We start from the raw sequence: 11,164 nt of genomic DNA on the forward strand, positions 1-11,164 counted from the left end.
CTTTTATTTTCCCCATATTTTTAATCAGATCTTTCACATCCTTGGAATATCTAGCAATCAGGCCTTGGCACTCTTTCAATAGTTTGAATATTTCTATTGTCTACACTTCCATCTAATAATTTCCTATACAAGCTATTTTTGGTTTGACATCATTTTATATGTTGACTTCCTTTATCTTTATTTCCACTTCCATCCATTATGGAGGTTTTGATTTGTTACGCTATTATTCCCCTTCATGATATCCAACATAGGCTAACAAGAAGTTACGTTTTTTAGCTCTTATTAGTCCCTGCCCGTAGGACCGCAGGGACTATAGCAATCGGTTTCACCGATAAGCATTAGTCCGACACTGAAACCAATGCATGTTTTCCCATTTTAAGCAAAGTCCGTTTATATTAATGAAATACTTTTTATTTTTTAAAACCGAACGAAATCAAATATTTATTTTTAACCAATCAAAGGTTTCAAACGATTCATCGTCTTATTTGGCCTCAAACCTAGGCATACAGGCTCAAAAGTTAGGAAAAAGTTGGGAGAGGTACAGGTAATTAAAACAAGTTCACACCTGCATGAAGTAATGCTATGTTTGCCTTAGCATTAATTTGCAACATTTAATGTTATCTTCTTTGAATGCAGATTACGGTTGATACACTATGGTTTAAGTTTGAATGCGGATTACGGTTGATACACTATGGTTTAAGTCTAATGTCGTCAGCTGCCAGGCGTTCACCCTTCCAGTTGCTAAGTGGTCTCTCCCACGACCGTTGATCTGAGAGGCGTGATCCAGCGGTCCACCATGGAACTATGGCTAACCACCCAGAGATGCCCCCCGAATATGGCTCTGCAAAACCCTAAGTCCGTTGGGGTTGCATTCTGGCTGGCAGGAAATCCGTCTCTCCGACCATGTCTGGCGGTGAACCTGACCAACGCATTGAGCCCAATTGCTATTGCAGCGATATGTTCGCCATTATTACCAGATTACTGCCTTCCACACACAGGAGAGATTTATTGTTTACAGTGAGTTAATTGAAACTGCTCAGGTTAAATTTCCATGGGCCTCATACATCTAATTTGTTTACTTAACTAATTTTTGATGCCCCCCGAATATGGCTCTGCAAAACCCTAAGTCCGTTGGGGTTGCATTCTGGCTGGCAGGAAATCCGTCTCTCCGACTATGTCTAGCGGTGAACCTGACCAACGCATCGAGCCCAACTGCTATTGCAGTGATATGTTCCCCATTATTACCAGATTACTGCCTTCCAGACACAGGTGAGATTTATTGTTTACAGTGAGTTAATTGAAACTGCTCAGGTTAAATTTCCATGGGCCTCATACATCTAATTTGTTTACTTAACTAATTTTTGGCTTCTTACATCTGCCTGCAGGCATTGTGATTGTTGCGACATCAAATGCCTCTGTACTTGGATTCTAGTTTTCTCATCTTTGGTGCTAGATTTACAGAAGAAACTGCTTCATTGACTGAACCAACTGGATCTATAGGGGAACTGGATCATGATGATGATCATCAGAACGAGCAAGGCTAGAAGCTAGGTGCTTATCAGTTGAGAGTGCTTACCTTCGGTTCAAAGAAAAAAAAGAGCGAGGTCCTAGCCAGTGAAGAGCGAAGCCCTAGCCAGTTAAGTGCGAAGCCCTATCCAGCCTATGATTCCCACAGCTTCCGCTATGTGCGAACTCCGTCAAAGTTTGTCAATCTTGAAACCCTTCATGACAGGGTTGGCCCTGGCAATCGCTTCATGACCAGTGGTGTTTCTCGGCATATCCGCCTTCTTATGGTGGCTTGGGAGATCGGAATCCAACTAGGAGAGAGTCATCAAGGTATAGGAAGAATCCTGCCTTCTTTTGGTGGCTTGGGAGGTCGGGCTCCAGCCAAGAGAGAGTCATTAAGGTGGAACAGAGTTTTGAAAACTTGAGAAATAGTCTGGGTCATTATTTGGATGAGGGTTTCTCCTTTAAAGAGACCAAAGACATGATTGTAACAAGGGTCCTTGTTAGTCTGGAACTTCGAGAGAAGTTGCATGAGACCATGAATATTGGAAAAGGGACGGTCATATTACAGGTGTTAGATTATGAAGGGATTTTGTTTAGGTGCAAAAGATGACAAAAGTATGGTCATCTGGTAAACAATTGTAGTCTTCCATTCAAAAACCCTTTGTTTTTGTTTAAGCCTTCAAGAAACAAAAGATTGTAGAAGGGGCACAGGCAATTGATGCAAATATGCAAAAGGAGTTTTGGACAGGGGTAGAGAATCCAGTGCAGTTCGTGGTCGCTAAGTCGAGTACCATGGTGACCTCTGCAAAGGATCTTTTGGTGGATGTCTCTACAGGACCTAATCATATGGCATTGATTATCCAGACTAGCAAGGGCACTTCAATACATGGTTACATTGTTTCCCTTCCCCCTGTTATTTTACTTGTAATGCCAGAAGTACCTTTTCCTATGGATATGGACCTAGGCGAGAGGACTAGATATTCAACTGGAAAAACGACAACAGACAGGTCCAAGCTGGAAGAACAAAACAAACTGACACAGGTTGGGACTGGGCAGGCAGCACTCCATAAACAAAGGTGGCTGATAAGATCCTAAGTTCAGTAGGTTATATGGCTTAGCGAGCAGGGAAAATTCATTAAAGCTAAGGCAGTAAGTTACTAAAGCCTCCCCTCAGCTTATAAATTAGCAAGCTTAGTATTCTAATTTTTATATTAATGCTAAAGCGAACCCCTCCTATATGTCCTAAAGTTATCCCCAACATCTATTGGGCCATCACCTAAGCTGATTTTATGGGGGTTAAGGTAATTCAGGCCCTATCCTCAACATCTGTTGGGCCATCAGCTAAGCTGATTTGATGGGGGTTAAGGTAATTCAGGCCATATCCTCAACATCTATTGGGCCATCACCTAAGCTGATTTGATGGGGGTTAAGGTAATTCAGGCCATTTGTACGTGTATTGTGTACACATTTCATTCCAGCTCACATTATGCATGCAGCGTCTGCTACGTGTAAGTTACTTTTCTTGTTATATAATAAGGTTATAAATGATTTCGTGGTTACTTCGTGTCGGATTCTTATTTCACTTCAGGTCCACTACACTGGTTTATTTCAGGTACTGTTTATGTTTTCGCTCTGCTACATTGTATTTGTATTCAAATTATCTCTTTTGTATTATCCTTCATGTAATGTATGGATTTTTATAATAATAGATTGTTGCTGATATTTAGACTCATGTTTTGCGCACTACTTTGATCTGAGCTAACTTTGTCCTCAAGAAATGTTGTTAGGTTCGTTGGCAAGGGTCGACCAACCTAGTGCATTGACTCATTTTCTAGTGTGTTTACAGTACATAGTCCGGTGTGTTTTTTACTGATCGTAAGTATATCCTGATTCATTTCTTAAATTTATTTTCTTTTATCCATAAATTCATTGTATAATCTTTGATGTCTGAGTCGAAGCCCTGTAATAGCTCTACATTGTATGGATTTTAGTAATACCAGTTTCGTTCGTCCTCTGGAATTTAAATCTAGGTTACGTCGACTGCATTGTATCTATATATGGGGCACGAATCTCATTTGATTTATTAACGTATACTCTGTATGGTTACACATCATATCTATGTGATGTGTGGTATTTGCAGCTAATGTGTAGGTTCTAGGTCTGATTGATGGTATTAGTGTTTGAGAATATTGTTTAACAATATTCTATCTTTTGATAAGTATGATATATGGGAAGACTGTAATTTGTGAACACCTTTTTCATGACCCATAGATTATTTGTAGTCTAACAAATGGGCGTTCTTCATTGTAATCGGGTATGGCATAGTGAATGGCAGTTTCATTTGGTTTATAGCATAGGTTGTTCTGTAGTATCCTATATTTGTATCTATATATGGGGCACGAATCTCATTTGATTTATTAACGTATACCCTGTATGGTTACACATCATATCTATGTGATGTGTGCTATTTGCAGCTAATGTGTAGGTTCTAGGTCTGATTGATGGTATTAGTGTTTGAGAATATTGTTTAACAATATTCTATCTTTTGATAAGTATGATATATGGGAAGACTGTAATTTGTGAACACCTTTTTCATGACCCATAGATTATTTGTAGTCTAACAAAATGGCGTTCTTCACTGTAATCGGGTATGGCATAGTGAATGGCAGTTTCATTTGGTTTATAGCATAGGTTGGCCAGTAGTATCCTATATTTGCATAAAATACAGAGTAATGATCTGTTCTCCTGTAAATCGAATGATGTGATTGATTGCATCCTACTCATGGTGTGATTTATAATATATATGTTTAATACGTGGCCTTATAACTTTATAAATGACACAGTTTCTTTAGCAAGTTAACAAATTTAACGTGTTACCTTTATCTTTTCGTTCACCTTGATTGACTGACAAATACACAATAGGAGTTAATTCACATAGTAGTATTTTTAACAATGAATCCATGTTTCATCTTATTAAACAAGCTACACAATTGCACTTTTATATTTTATTTATTAGATTGGTTTTCGTAGTGCTATATAAAGTTGGTGGTTTTAAGTCATTCTAATGAATTGATTCTTTTGCTTCATATTTCTTTGGATTTGTAGGAGTTATCACTGAAGGATTCTGTAAATCATTAAAATCTTTCATGCTTGTAAGAACACATTTCCCTTGAGTGTGAAAGATGGAATCCCTTAAGGGAAGGGCTCTGCGACACGAACCCAGTGATCCCTATAGATTAGGGGTTTTTAAAAAAACATTAGGGTATAGAGCTTTTCATTGAAGAAGCCTATGTGCAAGTGATTCCTTAGATGTGGTTGATGATAAACATTCATTGAGAGAGATGTGCCTTGTAACAGGTCGTGCAATAGGTATTCATTTGATTGATACATTTTTAGAGTGTCCCTTTGAATCATATTATTGTTGAGTACAAGACTTAGATTTACTAAAGGAAAGACCTAGAAGTAACCTATAAGAACTTGATTGGCCTTGTAGGAGATAGTCTTATAATGTTGTTGCTGAGAGAATAAACCCATAATACCAAATAGAATCCATATCACAATAGTTTAGTATAGAATATCACCAGTTACCCTTCCTCTATGCAATACTTGGGTAAAAATTAAATTATGCTTCAGCATTGTCCTTTCGTAGGTTTGATGATCTCTGCATTTGTCCTTCATGTTCCAGAAAGTTTGGATGCTTTAATGAAGCAACTTTCTGTTACGGTCCGAAGAATCTCTTATTATAACTTCATCCAATTTGTCATCATCATATGCATGTTTTCATATTCGCGTTTTCTGCATGCAATAAAACCACGGTAACTTTTGGTCCATATTGAATGTAAAATGACTTTTCTTACTGAGAAAAACCCATATCTTCAATTGTGACCTATCTCCAATTTGTTGCATGTGTGGCCTGGTCAATGGAAAATGGGTATTCACAATTACTTTGAGATTCTATTATTTGTCTTGGGTGCAGTTCAGTCTGTATATATGTGTGTTTTGGTTTTTTGTTTTAATACACTCTGTAACAGAAAATAGGTGTGTGAGTTACTTGTCTTTGATATATTTGATCAAACTCTGAATAATATTAATTATAAGAATGCTATAGATGGGTTTAAGGTTGAAGTGTAATACTCTATGGCCAAGGGATTGACAAAGTGAGTCTTTGGAGATCTTACTCAGCGAAGTGGCAAAATGTTGATTGAAATCCTTCACCTTTTCCTTCTTCTCCATCTTGAACAGGTTAAGTTGCTTGAGAAGAGCAAAAGTTGATTTCCCTTCATCAAATTTTCTAAGAAAAGCCCTCTCAAAGGCATCTTAACCAGCTATTGAAGCAGCAAGTAGATTATAGTACCATGTGGGTGAATTTTTCGCAAAGGTATAAGGAAACAACTTGCAGACCACATCCTCATGTTGTACATTCATCAGACATAAAGATAGGTAGAAATTCTTTATGTGGTCGTCATGAGTGACAAATTTTTTAGGATCATAGTTTGCCAAGAATCTCTTCAGTAATCTAGAGATAATGCAGGTTGCCTGCAAGAGTGAGGACTCCTTTAGGTTGCTCTGTAGTATCCTATATTTGCATAAAATACAGAGTAATGATCTGGAATTTAAATCTAGGTTACGTCGACTGCATTGTATCTATATATGGGGCACGAATCTCATTTGATTTATTAAAGTATACCCTATATGGTTACACATCATATCTATGTGATGTGTGCTATTTGCAGCTAATGTGTAGGTTCTAGGTCTGATTGATGGTATTAGTGTTTGAGAATATTGTTTAACAATATTCTATCTTTTGATAAGTATGATATATGGGAAGACTGTAATTTGTGAACACCTTTTTCATGACCCATAGATTATTTGCAGTTTAACAAATGGGCGTTCTTCATTGTAATCGGGTATGGCATAGTGAATGGCAGTTTCATTTGGTTTATAGCATAGGTTGGTCTGTAGTATCCTATATTTGTATCTATATATGGGGCACGAATCTCATTTGATTTATTAACGTATACCCTGTATGGTTACACATCATATCTATGTGATGTGTGCTATTTGCAGCTAATGTGTAGGTTCTAGGTCTGATTGATGGTATTAGTGTTTGAGAATATTGTTTAACAATATTCTATATTTTGATAAGTATGATATATGGGAAGACTGTAATTTGTGAACACCTTTTTCATGACCCATAGATTATTTGTAGTCTAACAAATGGGCGTTCTTCATTGTAATCAGGTATGGCATAGTGAATGGCAGTTTCATTTGGTTTATAGCATAGGTTGGCCTGTAGTATCCTATATTTGCATAAAATACAGAGTAATGATCTGTTCTCCTGTAAATCGAATGACGTGATTGATTGCATCCTACTCATGGTGTGATTTATAATATATATGTTTAATACGTGGCCTTATAACTTTATAAATGACACAGTTTCTTTAGCAAGTTAACAAATTTAACGTGTTACCTTTATCTTTTCTTTCACCTTGATTGACTGACAAATACACAATAGGAGTTAATTCACATAGTAGTATTTTTAACAATGAATCCATGTTTGATCTTATTAAACAAGCTACACAATTGCACTTCTATATTTTATTTATTAGATTGGTTTTCATAGTGTTATATAAAGTTGGTGGTTTGAAGTCTTTCTAATGCATTGATTCTTTTGCTTCATATTTCTTTGGATTTGTAGGAGTTATCACTGAAGGATTTTGTAAATCATTAAAATCTTTCATGCTTGTAAGAACACATTGCCCTTGAGTGTCAAAGATGGAATCCCTTAAGGGAAGGGCTCTGCGACACGAACCCAGTGATCCTTATAGATTAGGGGTTTTTAACAAAACATTAGGGTATAGAGATTTTCATGGAAGAAGCCTATGTGCAAGTGATTCCTTAGATGTGGTTGATGATAAACATTCATTGAGAGAGATGTGCCTTGTAACAGGTCCTGCAATAGGTATTCATTTGATTGATACATTTTTAGAGTGTCCCTTTGAATCATATTATTGTTTAGTACAAGACTTAGATTTACTAAAGGAAAGACCTAGAAGTAACCTGTAAGAACTTGATTGGCCTTGCAGGAGATAGTCTTATAATGTTGTTGCTGAGAGAATAAACCCATAATACCAAATAGAATCCATATCACAATAGTTTAGTATAGAATATCACCAGTTACCCTTCCTCTATGCAATACTTGGGTAAAAATTAAATTATGCTTTAGCATTGCCCTTTCGTAGGTTTGATGATCTCTGCATTTGTCCTTCATGTTCCAGAAAGTTTGGCTGCTTTAATGAAGCAACTTTCTGTTACGGTCCGAAGAATCTCTTATTATAACTTCATCCAATTTGTCATCATCATATGCATGTTTTCAGATTCGCGTTTTCTGCATGCAATAAAACCACGGTCACTTTTGGTCCATATTGAATGTAAAATGACTTTTCTTACTGAGAAAAACCCATATCTTCAATTGTGACCTATCTCCAATTTGTTGCATGTGTGGCCTAGTCAATGGAAAATGGGTATTCGTAATTAGTTTGAGATTCTATTATTTGTCTTGGGTGCAGTTCAGTCTGTATATATGTGTGTTTTGGTTTTTCGTTTTAATACACTCTGTAACAGAAAATAGGTGTGTCAGTTACTTGCCTTTGATATATTTGATCAAACGTTGAATAATAGTAATTATAAGAGTGCTATAGATGGGTTTAAGGCTGAAGTGTAATACTCTATGGCCAAGGGATTGACAAAGTGAGTCTTTGGAGATCTTACTCAGCGAAGTGGTGAAATGTTGATTGAAATCCTTCACCTTTTCCTTCTTCTCCATATTGATCAGGTTAAGTTGCTTGAGAAGAGAAAAAGCTGATTTCCCTTCATCAAATTTTCTAAGAAAAGCCCTCTCAAAGGCATCCCAACCAGCTATTGAAGCAACAAGTAGATTATAGTACCATGTGGGTGCTTTTTTCTCAAAGGTATAAGGAAACAGCTTGCAGACCACATCCTCATGTTGTACATTCATTAGACATAAAGATAGGTAGAAATTCTTTATGTGGTCGTCATGAGTGACAATTTTTTTAGGATCATAGTTTGCCAAGAATCTCTTTGGTCATCTAGAGATCATGCAGGTTGCCTGCAAGAGTGAGGACTCCTTTAGGTTGGCCCGTAGTATCCTATATTTGCATAAAATACAGAGTAATGATCTGTTGTCCAGTAAATCGAATGACGTGATTGATTGCATCCTACTCAGTCATCTAGAGACATCATGCAGGTTGCCTGCAAGAGTGAGGACTCCTTGAGATTGTCGATTGAGGAATCCAAGGGCTCCTATGTCCGTTAAGGGAACATAGAATGTCATTAGATAGAATCTTTGGTGAACTGTACTATATTGGGATTGTAGTTAAACAGAGTATCTCCCTGAGACAAAACTGGTTGAATTTAACTAATTGTACTTACAGTTCACTACACCCTGTTTTGTTAGAGTTAACTCATTGGAAAAAGCGGGTTGCTAGTTCACAATTTATCCCTCCCTTTTATAATACAGATTTAATCAATTATATATGTAGATTCATTTTTATTTTCGTTTTCATGTTTTGGTTTATTACACTATTTCATAAGTTTTATCTCATTGAAAAGACCAAGTTGTATTCTACAGTCTAGTCCAAAATTCATCCCTCCCTTTATATATCATTTTAACAATACAGATTCTTACACATTTCCAATCAGCCCAGAGTCCATTCGTCTTTTATCATACATATCTAATGCATATCGTTTCACAACACATGGAATCTTTTCCTTCTCCATTTCCATTTCAATTGAAGCCTCACAATGACTTTATTTTAATGGTTATGTAATAGATTTGGGTTTAATTAGATTTATTGTAATCCATTATATATATCACTTCACAACAGATGGATTCTTTCTCATTTCCATTTCACTTGAAGTCTCACAATGTCTTTATTTTTATGGTTATGTAATATCACATTGTCTTTTTGTGGTTATGTAATAGATTTGATATGTAATAGATTTGGATTTAGTTAGATTTATTTTAAAGAATTAAAATCCTTAGTTTTATGGTTATGTAATAGGGACTACAGGGGTACTTTTGAAATTCTCCATGGTCTGGTGCATTCCCTTCATTAGGTTGATTATGCAATAATGGGCATTTCGATTGCAGAAGCTAGCATGTATCTGATTTCTTGATTCCACTTATTAATTTGAAGTTGTCTTCGACTGGTCATTGGATTGATATAGATTGATCAATGGATTTAAAATGGCTGATCCTAACGTACAGCAGGTTCTACAGGTTCTTTTTTATCTTAGCAGTCATATTTTGAACTTCGGTATCAAAACTGTGCATTGGATGCTACCTGACATAAGCAGTCTGCGCAGCTTAGTAGACATTTGCAGTGCCAAAGGTACACACAATCACTTCGTGTTCTATATTCATTTTCATTGTTCAACTTGCTATTATGATTCTGTGACTTGTAATTGCATTGCATCAGTAAACATAATATTGCATCGAACACATAGTTGTTATCATGTCACCTATGTCTGAGAAACACAAGTTGCAATTAGTATTGCAAAAGCATCACTTATTTAGTGTGGACAATTTCTCATATCTAATTGGAGACTGTTTATTCGATAGTTTAGAACTTTTGCTAGATTTCCGATACACATCAGTAGAGCTAAGGAAGGGAACAATAGAATATTTTAGAGACTGTCTCGAAAAACAAGATAGTGAGGCAATTTTGTCTTATGAACATGAACTGCATGAAGCCTCACTTAAAGAGATGCATAAAATTAGCAACCGTGAAATCTATTTAGACAAAATGGCTAGATCTGCCTCAAACAATATACCCCTAGCATCTAGAGGTCTATGGGGAGATATTTTCTGCATCCACTGGCTCTCAAACTGGCTGAAAATTCCAATTAGGGTTTGGTCCAAAACAAAGATGAGAGTGTATTTTCACTTCAATTCAAGTCTTACAACAAATACTCATGACATATTGTTCCATGACGAGGATCCTCTGAATGGGCACTTCGAGCCTTTGGATCATAGGCAGCCTACAATTGGTTTTACCTTCCAACAACAAACTGATACCTCAAAGAACAATATTGAACTGCAACCTGAGACAAAATGTTAGTCTATTGAAGCTAAATTAAAACCATCTTGTCACTTAAACAAGCACAAGAGAAGTGTATCTTTGCATGTGCTTAAGGACATTGCTCAAAAAAAATTGAAAAGGCAAAACATAGGCATTCAATATAACAAAAGTACAATGGAACAACAAGTAGTTCTAGACAACACAAAAGATGTTTGTGACACACCGCACACAGAAGATGTTAGTGACACACTGAGATTTTGATTACTTAGAAGCTTGAAAAAACATATTAGAAGCAACGCACAAATAGAAATTGTAACTTCTTGTCCATTAGACAAACAGTCAAAAAGTCTATCTTTGCATTTGCTTAAAGGCATTATTCGGAAAAAATTGAAAACACAGAAAATATGACTTGCATTCAACACAACAACAATGAAACAAGAAATAGTCATAGAAAACGTGGACTACAATCCATTTGCAACAAGATCAAAGGATCTATCAGAACAATCAAAGAAATCAGGAAAATCGGAGACACTGAGATTTCGATCACTTAG

General features: G+C 36.3%; 1 protein-coding gene across 4 annotated transcripts in view; it reads left to right on the forward strand.

The window, feature by feature from the left end:
• The first annotated feature begins 732 nt into the window (after window positions 1-732).
• The window catches only part of LOC149142205 (uncharacterized), a 61,249-nt gene continuing 50,817 nt past the window's right edge, over window positions 733-11,164 (forward strand). The window contains exons 1-4 of one of the 4 annotated variants that reach the window (XR_016264195.1): window positions 738-1,017; window positions 1,156-1,269; window positions 1,386-2,658; window positions 9,812-9,923. Coding sequence is in view for 2 of the 4 variants with exons in the window: in XM_089447342.1 (XP_089303468.1) it covers window positions 797-1,017; window positions 1,156-1,269; window positions 1,386-1,479 (429 nt within the window). In the remaining 2 variants the exon portion in view is untranslated. Of the gene's footprint in view, window positions 1,041-1,127; window positions 1,270-1,385; window positions 3,220-9,811; window positions 9,924-11,164 lie in introns of those variants that run through there. The other 3 variants (XM_089447343.1, XR_016264196.1, XM_089447342.1) reach the window with 3 other exon arrangements.

This window comes from Pinus tabuliformis, chromosome X (assembly GCF_031772625.1).
Source record: "Pinus tabuliformis cultivar Carrire ecotype Pingquan chromosome X, CPIR1, whole genome shotgun sequence".
NCBI lineage: Eukaryota > Viridiplantae > Streptophyta > Pinopsida > Pinales > Pinaceae > Pinus > Pinus tabuliformis.